A 14,397-nucleotide genomic window follows, 5' to 3' on the forward strand; every position below is an offset into this window, starting at 1 on the left:
TATCTAAAGCGTCACCTTTAACTTTGTAGCAGTTGACTATGGTGCTGCTAGCCAACTTGACAATACACAATATTTGTGCATATATGCAGACACACATACTTGTACACACAAGCATCCATATGCCATGTGGGTTTCTGAAATAAAATTGTAGTGTATCAAAGACAGACTAAACATAAGGAAAATTGTCAATATCATAAATCAACCTGTTTATCCACCTGTCTGCTATTAACCTGTTTATCCACCTGTCTCTATTATCCAAGGTGGGCTCCAGTCCATCCACACTGAAATTTATCCAGTGATGAAATACATAACTGCCAACTTTTAGTGGGTGCCATTTTATTGATGCACCAGACTGGAATTATTAAATTTGAAGAGAGTATCTCTAGTTCAACAATTGTATATGTAATTTATAGTCCTCTATAGAACTATAGTTTTTAGATGTTATTTCAGTTGTGACTCAAAGAAAATGGTCTTACATCCCAGCCCAATGTACATATAAACGAGACAAAAAATATCTGCAACTCATTACAATTTATAACCCTCTCTCACGGTTAACTCATCTAAAACATCACTGAAACTTTATTCCAAAGTTTTCTCGAGGGGGACAAAAAATACTCTAATCCCATTCAGTTTCTGAAATATTCTACAAAGCTCATGAGTGGTCCATATTAACATCACTGGGATGGCACTACTTTTACATATGTACACATAATAGACTGTTAATCAGAAAAATGGCAATTTTTGATACAAACATTCAACCACCACAATACATTCATTGATTCTCTTTTTCTGCCATTATTTCAGTTTCTGCTCCACCAAGCAAGCAAGCCACATAATACTTGCATCAAAGCCCACCAAATGCACATGCCCCTCATCTTATTATGTCTACTGCATCACCTAACACACTCTAACACATTACTCAATGCTGCTTCTCATCTCACAATGGCAGCCTTCTCAATTTCCCTCCTTGCCCTCATTTCTTTTTTATGAGTCCTCAACCAGCAGAAATCCTAGCTGAACCACAGCAGTTACCAAACTGAGAGTCATCAAAGATCATCATGGGGTAAGGCTTTCTTCCTCTGATCAAACATACACACAGTTTTTTAATTTTCCATTGCAGTTTTACAAGTAGCACTTTCTAGAATGATTTAGAAGAGAAAATTTGCAGAATTTTTCATTTCTTACCTCAACTTTCTAACAAAAAAAAAAACAAAAAAACCTCTCCAATAATAAGGAAGTAAACCAGCCTTAAGTTGGATTTTTCTCATTATATTAAGATAGCAAGCTGGCAGAATTGCTAGCCTGTCAGACAAAATGCTGAGCAGAATTTCTTCTGGCTCTTCATGCTCTGAGTTCAAATTCTGCTAAGGGTAATATTTCAACCTTTTAGTTGAGCACTGGGATTAATGTAATTCACTTCTCTTTCCTCCTAAAATTGTTGCCCTTGTACCCAAATTTGAAACGACTTATCTTTCTTTATTCAAGAACCTATCACATATAAAACCATAACTAAAGAACTACCAACAAGCCACAATAAATATTGACTGAAACATTTTTGTTTTTATTTAACCATTGACCAACACTTGTTTCTGTTCTTTAATCTGTTTACTAGTTCCAGTTATTGAACTGAGGCCATACTGGGGCAACCCCTAGGGTGTAGTCAATTACATTGACCACACTAAGTGTTTATGTTATCAGCCAAGGACGGCAAAGTGAACCTGGATAAGATTTCCACTCAGTTTGTAAACAAATACTGCAGGGTAGGTTGATGCTCTACCAATTCTACCACTCACCTATTACCCAGGCTTTTAATAAAAAGTTATATACACACATTCATTCATTCATTCACACACGTGTGTGTATATAGTTCCATATGTACATTCAACTCAAAACAGTACTTACTTGTAGTATTATCAATTTATAAGTACACTGGTGTTACAGAAGCAGGAGTACAGAGTTAACAGAGTACTGTATGATGCCAAAAACATGGGGGTGTTAAAAGAGTAGAGCATTTAATTAGATCTCATCTGCTGTGACTAGGAGTATGGCAGTATTACAAGAGAGTACATACATTAATGAAATACTGTGTCCATGACAGCCAAGATAATGTTGCAAAAAGAAAAAAAATATATATCTAAGTATCATAATGTAATTAAGGATACCAGTAAACCTTAGGAGTACAGATTGGCAACAAAGATACCATAGAAGGCATTGTAGAGTAATTAATGAAATATCACCCAAAGTATCAAAGAATTCATTATAGAAGAATAACAGTGAGGCAAGGTTGAGGTAAGGTTGAGGTAAGAGTAGTTTTGTTTTGAAGAGGGTTAATAAATATTAGAGTCACTTGAGCTTCATGTCAGTCATAAACTGAAATACATAACTTACTCTTTTGGTAAATCTGGACACTCTGAGTTCCTGTTAGAAAAAAAGGCAGCTATAATACAAGAATACCTTCTACAAACCAATACATTATTGTTTGAACAAATCAACTAAAAATGTAAAGAAGGAAAAAGCAGCTATAATACAAGAATACTTCCTAGAATCTAAATCATTACTGTTTGGACAAATTAACTAAAAAAAAAATAACGATCAAATAATACTGGTAAATGACAAGTGACCAAGACCTTTTGGAGATATGCTGTGCTTGAGAAGCCCCAGCAAGCCAAGTGAGATTGTAGCCGTAGCCTATGCCAGTGCTGTATAACCAGCCCATTTAAGAGTACGCTTCAATCATTGGTCAATAAACTATGCTCGCGAAGACCTCTTGAGGCAAGTGAAATCTTTGTTGTGGCCGATAACAGTACCGCCTGATTGGCACCTGTGCCAGTGGAACGTTAAAAGCACCATTCGAGTATGATTGTGCTAAGGCCACTGACTGGCTCTTGTGCCGGTGGCATGTAAAAAAAAAAAGCAGTATTCGAGAATGGTCATTGCCAGTGTTACCGGACTGGGTCCTGTGCAGGTGGCATGTAAAAGGCACCATTTGAGTGTGGCCGATGCTGGTACTGCCTAACTGGCCCTCGTGCCAGTGGTACGTAAATGCACTTACTACACTCTCAGAGTAGTTGGTGTTAGGAAGGGCATCCAGCTGTAGAAACTTTGCCAGATCAGATTGGAGACTAGTGCAGCAATCTGGCTTGCCAGCCCTCAGTCAAACCGTCCAACCCATACCAGCATGGAAAGCGGATGTTAAATGATGATGATGATGATGAACTGTTTGTACACTTTCACCATCTCTTTTCTCTCTGGCTGAGACGGCCATACAACTTCTATTCATCAGAAAGACACCTGTGCCTCTTCGACACATAAAACCACCTCCCTCTCTACTACAAATCCATTTAGTTCTTTTTTATCTTTCTTTTTATTTATTACTTGTTTCAGTCAGACTGCGGCCATGCTGGGGCAATGCCTAGAAAAACTTTTAGCTAAATGTATCAACCCCAGTACTTAGCCTTTTCTAAGCCTGGTATTTATTTTATTGGTCTCTTTTGCTGAATCTCTAAGTTATGGGGACATCAACACACCAACACTGGTTGTCAAGTGGTAGTGAGGAACAAACACAGACACAAAGATACACACACATACATATGTGTGTGTGTGTGTGTATATATATATATATATATATATATATATATAATCCCCAGTTTATCCACTTAGCTTACAGTTGAATATTAAATGTAATATTCAATACTTTTTGTAATATGTAATAAATCAGTATAATCATTGGATTTTATTATCCCTTAATGAGGTTTTTAACCTTTAATTGAACTTTATATATGTGTGTGTGTGTGTGTGTGTGTGTGTGTGTGTGTGTGTGAACCATGTCCACTCACAAGGGTTTGGTCATCCCAAAGCTATAGTAGAAGACACTTGCCCAAGGTGCCACGCAATGGGACTGAACCTGAACCATGACATTGGGAAGCAAGCATCTTACCACACAGCCATGCAGTTGAGGAGGCTTTTTCTTTGTCTTGCAAGTTACTTAGTGACGCAAAAAGCACCCACTACAATGTAAAATGGTTGGCATTAAGCAGGGCATCCGATCAAAAAAACCATGCCAAAGTAGAGACTGGAACTCAGTTCAGTTCTTGTTGAACTGTCCAACCCATACCAACATGGAAAAATGGATTCTAAACAACAACAATGATAAAGACGATGCCTGAGTTTATTTTAGCAAATGTTTTCAGTTTTGTGTTTCAGCTTTCAAGTTACAAGGAACACGCAATCAAAAACACCTTCAAACACTAAGTTCCCATTAACATAATTAATGCAGAAAGCATGAAATAAAATTGAAAAAAGCTAACTAGAAATAATAATGCAAAGAGCATAAAACAATATATTACAGAATAGTGAATATTGTTGTGTTGATTGTGAAGACATAACTAAAATATTAGAAACTAAAAAAAAAAGAGTCGCTGGAAAGTTATGAAATCTCTCCATGAAACTTTTAAGCAAGAACTCACATAGCTAATTGCTGGAGGGAAGAAAAATTAAAATTCCACCTATAATGAGAAGTCATTAACAACAGTTCTTATGAGGGAGAGGGGAGAGAGCTCCATCATTGAAATGGATTAAAAAATCAAATAGAAATATGCAGTGAAGAGTAAATCTCATCTTTGGTAATATATATACTGATTAGTTTGTAAGGTAGATTGCAAAGAAGTGCTTACCTATCAGAGGCACGGGAGTAGATCTTTGGAGATCCTCGAGTTATACTTGATTTTATACGAGGTGGTGGTCGCGGTGGCTAAAAAGCAAAAACCATCATTATGATGACAAATGTGTGTTTGGTGCTTAAATTTATTAATAACTTTATTAATAAATTTATTAATATTAATAACTTACAAATCCAAGATTAATGTTGTTTTGTTTTATTTTTACAAGTTGACAACAAAAAAAAAAAAATCATCAAAATACATGAAATATCTCCAAGCATTTTGACAATCCAAAAAACAACTATTTCTTTAAAAAGAAAAGTGAGGGCAGTTGTCATATCAAGAATATATAAAAATGGAAATGTGCAGTACTAGAACCTTTCCAGAACACAGAAAAAAAAAATAAAAAAAAAATTAAGCAAGCCATGACAGTGCTGCAACCAGGCTCCAACCAACAAAAGTACTAGCAAGCCAACAAGAGAGCTTCTATGTAGCTTCTTGAACTGTTGGATAAAAGAGTCAAACACCTTGCCACATCAACACATACACAAAACACATGCTGTCAATTTTAAATTGAAGTAAAATTTCTTCTACAATAAAGGTGTGACATACATGTAAAGTGATGTACCAGACATCTTTGCTTCTGCATATAAGGACTTGTATGTTGCTACCAAACATTCAATCAGTTTTACCTATTTTACAGGGAGAGGGGAGCAAAGCTGAATGACATTTCTGAACAACAAAGAAAATGACATCAATTCTTCCACTTCAAACCATTTTTTTTTTCTGTTCAGCATTAGACAAACTTTTCATCCTTCAGTCCTTGTTCTTCATTCACAATTTCGCTTCCTCACTCAGTCAGCTCCATACATTCTTGCAACCCCTAACGCTATCCACACTCCATTCTATTCCTCTCTCTCTCCTATTCACCTCATACCTTGAAGGTTCACTCCCAATCCTGACTAGCACTACTTCTATCTCTCTAGCTCCACTCTGGACACTCTCTCCTCTATAATATGAGCAAACCATGTAATAGCTCCTCTGCACCAAGAAACCTTTCCTGCTCTAGCACCTTCTCTCATACTTTCCATCTAGCACAGAACTGTCTCCCTCTAGGTCACAAGAATTGCTAAAGATCGTTGCCAGTGCCCCTGGACTGGTTCTTGTGCGGGTGGCACATGAGATGCACCATTTTGAGCGTGGCCGTTGCCAGTACCGCCTGACTGGCTCCTGTAGGATTTTCGAGCGAGATCGTTGCCAGTGCCCCTGGACTGGCTTGTGCGGGTGGCACATAAAAGACACCATTTCGAGCGTGGCCGTTTTCGTGCGGGTGACACGTAAAAGCACCCACTACACTCTCTGAGTGGTTGGCGTTAGGAAGGGCATCCAGCTGTAGAAACTCTGCCAAATCAGACTGGAGCCTGGTGTTGCCATCCGGTTTCACCAGTCCTCAGTCAAATCGTCCAACCCATGCTAGCATGGAAAGCGGACGTTAAACGATGATGATGATGATGATGAATGCCTTGAGAAGACATTCAACTACATCCACTGGTGAGGATCCAGCTCAAGAGTTTTTAAGAGCATGGAGTTACCCCTAGTCACCACTATCTCAAGTCTGCTCTGGCTTGGGATAAGAGTACTTGTCAAAGGCTCCAGTTATAGGTCAAGCAGCAGAAATCGGTCCTGTGGCTAAGGTATACAGAACTCAGAAGAGAGCATCACACAGGGCCATTAGTATACGGACATACCCTGATGTCACATGAACCAGTTCGCTTTCCTAAGGGTTAACCCTCACGGGTAAGCATGAGAGAACAGGAGACTAGCAGGATAAAGTGTCAATAAACCAGCACAAGGCAATGGGAAACCAATCTGCTATCTTTTCTAAGAGAAATCTCGAATTTTTTGACTTTGGCATGGTGGTCTGTTCCATGATCATTGATGCCTGTAAGAATGGTACATGAAAAGTAACAATGTTCATAATCCAGTTTCTATAGCACTGTTAACAGCTGAACCTAGTTCATGTCAATTCTTTACTACTACTACTACTACTACTACTACTACTACTACTACTAGAGTGGCAGCAATGATGATTACTACTACTACTGCTGTTTACAGAGAAGAATTATACTCCTTATCCATGATATTTCAAACAAGACATACTGAGTTGATGGGAAATAAATGTCTTGGCCTTATCAATGATAGAACTTGAGCAACAGAAATCTTAGTTGATAATTAACTAGCATTCTGTTAATTTAATCAGCCAATCTCTCAGAGCATTATTTCAAGATAAAAAGCATTTAATCTGTGGGGCGCTCTGCCTTCTTATACTGGCATTTATACATATGGCATCACACCTTGCTTCAATGTATACAATAGTAATAGCATTTACTGTTGTTATTATGCACAGTAAAGTACAATACTGGGGAAGTGATTGTATTATATTTACAACAGAGTAAGTATGTGTCCAAGTACATATGTGTACATATGTGTGTGTGTGTGTGTGTTTGTGTGTGTGTGTGTCCAAGTGTGTCTATGTCCAAGTGTGTAAGTGTATGGATGTGAGTATGTATGTGCACAGATCAATTGCAAAGTTCTTGTGGTAATAACTTTCTAAACTTGTGTTTTAAAATTGCAACCAGATCGTTAGTCTTTTAAATAGAGAACCAACAGTTACAAAAGGAATAAAATTTCTTTATGGGTGTTTAACATGCATTTAAGATTTTGAAAAACTGTTAATTCTGATTTAGAAAATATAAAAAAAGACAACATTGTACAATAATAAATTGAAACATTTATCATAAATTCAAATGGCAAGTTATGCTGTTGCAGGAGGAAGGGAAAACAGCAATACACACACACACAAAAAAAAAGAAAAACAGTGAGTGAAAAGGAGGAATGGTCAGAATTGAAAAAAAGCAAACAACTCAATATCTACAGAAGAAAATAGTGATCCCCCCACCACCACCACCCTTATTCTTCAGAAAAGAATCAATTTGCACAATATCTTATATTTCTTAATATGAAAGATGTCACTAAAGCCATCAGCCTAACTGTTGGTTTTACTTATAGAAAGTGTATTAAACAGCTACACTTATAAATTTAATATATACCAGCTAATGAGGGGGCTTCTACATGGTCAATCAGACAGCTAGAAATTACAGACAAATATTCCCTACTGATACACTACTGGATAATCTGACAGCCTGATGAAGCCAATCAGCAGTGAAACTATGAAGCCACTGTCAACTTCTCCCATATAAAGATTAATTCTATAGTCAAATTAAATTTGAGTGTGCTCTCAATTATCTATTTGATAGCTTTTATAAAAATTCTCAAACATGTATAGTACATATGTATGATTATCATATATATGAGATGAAACTACTCAAGACTAGATCTGTTGTTATTGTAGTATGATAATGCTGTAATACAATCTCCAAGATGCATTATGAATTGTTTCTTGACCTTACATTTCTTGTTTGTTCAACACCTGTTTTTTTCAGGCTAACATGGTCTGAATGGGAGAGAATTAAGGCAGTTTTTTTTTTTTTGCAGTTGACAGTTCCTCCCTTACCAGTTTTTCAGGTATGGGAATTTTTATCCTAGAAGAATTCAAAAGTGCAGAACTAACGGCTGATTTATTGACAAGTAATGTCAACAAACATCATTGGTTGAAGCTGTTATTCAGCATGGTTTTGTAAACGCTCATAGACAAATCTGAACGCATACAAACAGGCTTCTTTCGGTTTGCATCTATCAAATTTCTTCACAAAGAATTGGTTGACACAGGGCTTTAGTAGAAGACACTACCCAAAGTTCCATGCAGTTGAACTGAATCCAAAGCCACATGATTGAGAAGCAAACTTCTTAATCACAAAGCTATCCGTAAGTCAGTCATATTTGCATAAGTCACTCTTCAGTCATATAAACAATCTATGACCATCTTGAGTGGAATCGAACAAACAAGAATAACTGTTTTGATAATAAGAAAACAGATGTTCCAGCTTCTACTACTCAAGACAGTTGTAGTTTGTTAAGACACCTAAAGAGTGAATTACACAAATATTACACAACATCATGAAATGATTCCTAGTGTGTCTTGGAGAGTGTTATTTCTATCATACCATCTATCAAAAGAGGTATTGTGATTAAGTCAAATATACCAGGGCTAACACTGCAAACTAAACCAAAATTTGCCACTGCAAATAGTAGTATATAGATCCAGATAATGAAATACATTGTTAATTGTCTCATTCAGTCTAAATATAATAGAGTCTAAAGAGGGGGAGATATTAGTCAGAACATTGAAATGTGACACAACAGTACCATATTTGGATTTCAATTTTCAAGATCATGAAAATCCTTTTTTAAAATTTTTCGAATAAAAACAAAATTTCAAAATGATTATCAAAGTAGCCAGAGAGAGATGGTTAATTGAAAGATAATTACAAAGGTTTATGTAATGTAAGCATTTACAAAAAACAAAAAGGGAAAAGTTTTAACAAAACGACTTAATTTTCAAGACCCTTTCGATATAGTTATTTAATGATTCTCATCTTACCCTCAGAGACTTTAATTCAGAAGCAAGAATTGTGGAAGGCTTTATTCCTCCAGATCGGATTTTCAAATTTGTGAGTTTATTACTTCCAGGAATCAGATCCTCCTTGAAAATTAGGATGCGGAAAGGAAAGGAAAGCAGAAATAAAATCAAATATCTAACAATTGGATAGTATTAGAGACGTGGCAATGTATTAAGAGACCACTGATCAATATTAAATGGTCATAGCCAGAGGACTACAATGGATGGTTTACTGTCAGTGACCAATCTCCAAAGAGGCAGACAAAAGCAGGAATTATGGATTGAATTTACAAGTTTAGTGAAGGATTTAAATTTACAATGTTGATTATTTCTGACATTCTTATGACATTAGAATATGAGGATTATTGTCATTATTATCATCAGCATCATTAATTATTGTTATTTAAAATTTGTTGTTTGGGTTTTGGCTTCAGTTGTGCTACAATTTTGGAGAAAGAAGAAACACCTGTAGATTTCCTCCATGATGTCTATTCACTGTAAACAAAAATGCAAAACTTTTTTTTCCTTTTTTGTATAAGTGATTATGAAGAAGATTGTTTGCAAATGTGAGATCAAATATCTCAATCAATCAATCAACCAATATGAACTTAAAGTCAATCAAATGACATGCTTAGGTTATGTCAGAAACAAAACAATGCAAATTTTTCATGTTAATAGGAAAGGAGAAAAATTTTTGAATTCAAATCAGGTGGGTTTTGGAAAAATTCAATGCATGCATTCTTTGTGTACAAATTTCGCATATGCACACACTGTATATATATATACAATTTCCATGAAGGTAAATTTTTTAGTAAGAAAATTAAATTTCAAACCAAACTTATTGAAGAATTTTGGTTAAAAAAAACATGGTAACAGAATACAGTGGAGGCAAAAAAGGTGGAACTGGAGGTGAGAGTGCAACAACCACAAATATATTTGAATACCTTGTAGAAGTCTTCAATTTTAGATTTAAGCCCTGTATAAGTTTTCTTACTCTGGCTTTTCACCTGTACAGTAAAAAATAAATAAATAAAACAAATAACATTCATTGGAATTGCTTATAACTGAAATAAATATGAATTTCAATAATGTTTGACATTAATCTTTAAGTTGACATCAACATAAAGAGGTGATGTGAATTGGTGAATCCATAGTTTGGATCTTGGTGAAACAATATTTGGGAGCTTGTAAATAAATGTATTGTAATACGATTGATCTTTGAGAGCAGAACATGATAGAGCAATACAGAAGAAGATCACACAGGTAGGGGATAATATAACAGTGTAAGTATGAAGACCACATGGAGACTGTGTACAGGTAGAGAGCAACAAAAGAGTACAGCAGACAAGGAAACCAACAATCACACATAAGAGATGACAAAGAAATAAATAATTATCTCATGAAATTCATTAGCGTACAACTGTTTCCACTATAAGATGCAGTGGACTCATAGTTGATTGTCTGAGTAACACCCTACAGTTTCCTCAGAGCCTCAGCTGTAAGCTAATGAAGTTCTTAAGACAATTGTTTATTCTTTTGTCATCTCTTTTCTTATTGCTGCTCTGTAATTGACTAATGCTTTGTTCTGAAGCATGCCTGTATTGAGTTGTGATACTAACACCAGGTTATCAGTATCGCAATGCCTAAGCAAAATAATAAAACACACACACACATCTATACATATGAATTGATGTATCAGTAAAAATTATAGACACACAATGGTAATAAAATAAAACAAAGTACATGTTGTAGTTTATTTATTTGAATGATGCCATTTGCACTGTTACTTGCAGTTTCTACATGCTAAGATTTTTCAGATGGTAGAAATATGAGGAAACCATCAACATTCTTATGAAATTCAAGATAGCATGCCAACATAACTACTTCATTGGATGGAGCAGGTCATATGACTAAATAATGAATAACCAATAAATGAGTTAAGTGGGGTAATTCACTAACAATTATGTTAAATCACGTTGAAAACAAATGTTAAAGAAGTGTAAAAAAAAATAATAAAAATTAGAAGATAATTTAGAAGGAAACTAATTAGAAATTTGAAAGGAAGAATATAATTGAAAATGTGATTGAAGTGAAATAATGGAAAATATGATAACTTTGAAGAGATAATTATATTATCACAAATAAATAAAATAAAACATTAAGATTAAATAATTAAAAGAGAGAAAGAAAAAGTATTCTTCCCTGCATCTACAAAGTGTTTGAATTCCTGGAGGTGATACTTTTAATCATTAAGCTATGAATATCAAGTTCAAGTGAAACAATTTTACTCTGTAAGCTTACTGTCTTAATATTTATTAAAAATATTTCACAGCTGTTTCTTGACTTGAGTTCTTTAATAGTAACTGTGGCTATTATCCATAATATTAACAAATGGTTTGATATTTTTATGTTCCTATTTTTTCCAGAAACCATTTTTTTACTACATGGTAATTAAATAGGAATTGAATACCTGAAAAGTATATTCATTCTGAATTGAAAAAAAATTGTAAGTGCTTCCATCAGAAAACTCAAAATTTCATAAAACGACAGTGATGATACACTTCTTGATAAATCTTGTGAGAACAGTAATCACCTAAAATGTGGTTTTAAATCTAGCTAAAGCCATCTGTTAAATCATATGTTTAGTGATGCAAGTATTGTACTATTTGCACCACTAAAAGAAAGTTTATTCCATATGATTAAAAATATTAAAATCTGTAAATACAACCTTCTCCAGAAAGAACTAATGGAAAAAAATTGAAGTTAGAAAATCAGAAATATGATACCTCAACCTGATAAAACAAAAAATAAATGCATATCAGATAGGCTGTACTTTGCGTCATAAATATATTTCTTAGACAATTACTAATAATTACATCACCCTCATCATCATTTAACGTCTGTTTTCCATGCTGGCATGGGCTGGACTGTTTGAGTGAAAACTGGTAAGCCAGGGTGCTACATTAAGTTCCAATCTAGTTTGGTTTCTATGGCTGAATGTCCTTTCTAACAGCAACCACTCCAAGCGTGTAGTGTACATACCACCAGCATGGATGCCATTGACCTGACATTGGTATCAGCCACATGCTTAAATGGTGCATTTCACATGCCATCAGCACGGGTGCCCGTCAACTGGCATTGGCATTGGCTACAGCCAAATTGAACAACTTTTCATGATATAAATAGCTCTGTAGGTAGATCACTACTGATTTAGCTGACATAAGCAAACCACTTTTCACCTGTTGGATATTTTGTACATAAACTAACTGTTCAAATGATTAACCCCACCACTAAGAACAGGTTTCGGTGGTCACATGAAAAAAAAAAAAAAAGAAAAGGAAACAGAATTATCCTTGAAGTCCAAAATATTTTGCTCTTGCCTCTGTGGAACAATAAATTAGATGTTATCAAATTGTTTAAATTGATTTCCACAATATTTGTGCCAGATTCATTCATCTCAATATATTCATTATGTATAATTTTCTTAGAGATATTTGGATAAATAAAAAAAAATACCAAATATCTCTTGATATCCCAATAGGATTCTTAGACTGCTGAATTCAGTTATGTTTTCAGCTTATTCCTCTTATATAATTTTAAAAATTGTTTTCTAATGTATAAATGGTCTATATAGAAATAAGCTAATTTTACAAAAGCATAGCCTGTGAATAGCCGATAGATTTAGGACAAACTTGACACAATTTTTTAAGAATATATGCTTCAAAACCAGGATTGAAGCACAGACAGCTACTAAAACTAACTACTTACATATAACCCTTGACTGCACAAATTCTTACCTTGATCATAACCTAAGATATTTAAATTCACAGGCATTTTAATCATCTGAGAAATATTAAGAAGTTAATCTAGTTCCCAGGCAATAATTTGTAATGGCATTGATACACTAAAATTCTCAATAATCACCAAAGCAGGGTGATCAAATGCTTGGGTTTTTAGTAAAGTTGAGTTCATAAGAGATGTATGGTTGCTTTAACAGAAAGAATTTTAAAATATTGTTAGTAGCGATTTGAAATAGCAAGGGAAACGAGAAATCACAGCAGAAACATAATCTCTATGGCGATTCAGTCCCAAAATAGATTTTTTGTCCATTCCAAATAAAAAGTCATCAATAATCTTACAAAAATAATAAATAAGAGGCAGATGAAGGAAACATTTTCAACTAATAATTACCAAATTGGTAATTGAGTTTTAGTAACTGACAAACTAAGTCTAAATCTACATCTAGCTATATTTTACTAAGAAACAAAACCAAAAAGAAAAAAGTCTAATACATAGCAGCAATCAAACATAGAATTATATATATAAAATATGTATATAATAGATATATATAAATATATATATACACACACACACACACACACACACACACACATACATATACACACACATTTATACATATACACAAATATATATATATATATACACACACACATACACATACATACATACACACACACACACACATATATAAATTAGAGATATTCAATCCAATAATTTATTTATATTACAATATTACATTAAATACTATGAATATAATATATAACATAATATTATACAACATAAATAATTATAAAAACCATAAAAGGCCAACAAATTGTTTCGATTTAGATATTTTTTGTCTTCTGATATACATAATAACAGTTCCATTATATATATAGTCAACTTCAGCATCTTTGAATTTAGAAAAGGACGAAATTCCGTGTGAAAGGACGGCTGGATTGTAAAAATTAATTCAAATGTCTGTGTTATGAGCGTGAGCATTAACTATTTAATCAAACATCAATTACAATTAAAAAACAGCAAAAACATTTTAACGGACGATACAATCAAATATGTACAATCCACAACCATCGCAATTCACTTCATTACATCTCAAACACACACCAACTGGAACCCATTCAGGTCCAAGATAGTTGCTTATCATCACAGCATACAACAATAAAATATGTGTGTATATATAAATGTATACAATTAAGTATCTAAGTTTTCTCCTATGTATAACTGCATCAAAAAATATATAAACAATTCCATCTTCAACACAACAACTCTTTTATCTATTTAAATTAGTTGGTATAAAAGAAAATTATCGTTTAAATTAACCAATAATAATCTTCTCTATTTATTATTTTCTCGGAGGGA

The 14,397-nt window shown here is 34.2% G+C and overlaps 1 protein-coding gene across 1 annotated transcript in view; it reads right to left on the minus strand.

The window, feature by feature from the left end:
* The window catches only part of LOC106881781 (DENN domain-containing protein 1A), a 109,919-nt gene that overhangs the window by 12,287 nt on the left and 83,235 nt on the right, over positions 1–14,397 (minus strand). Inside the window, exons 19-22 of the mRNA XM_052975831.1 lie at positions 10,182–10,244; positions 9,220–9,321; positions 4,674–4,750; positions 2,389–2,418 (exon numbers count right to left, since the gene is read on the minus strand). Coding sequence (XP_052831791.1) covers positions 2,389–2,418; positions 4,674–4,750; positions 9,220–9,321; positions 10,182–10,244 — 272 coding nt within the window. The remainder of the gene's footprint in view (positions 1–2,388; positions 2,419–4,673; positions 4,751–9,219; positions 9,322–10,181; positions 10,245–14,397) is intronic.

This window comes from Octopus bimaculoides, chromosome 22, assembly GCF_001194135.2.
Source record: "Octopus bimaculoides isolate UCB-OBI-ISO-001 chromosome 22, ASM119413v2, whole genome shotgun sequence".
NCBI classification, from domain to species: Eukaryota; Metazoa; Mollusca; class Cephalopoda; order Octopoda; family Octopodidae; genus Octopus; species Octopus bimaculoides.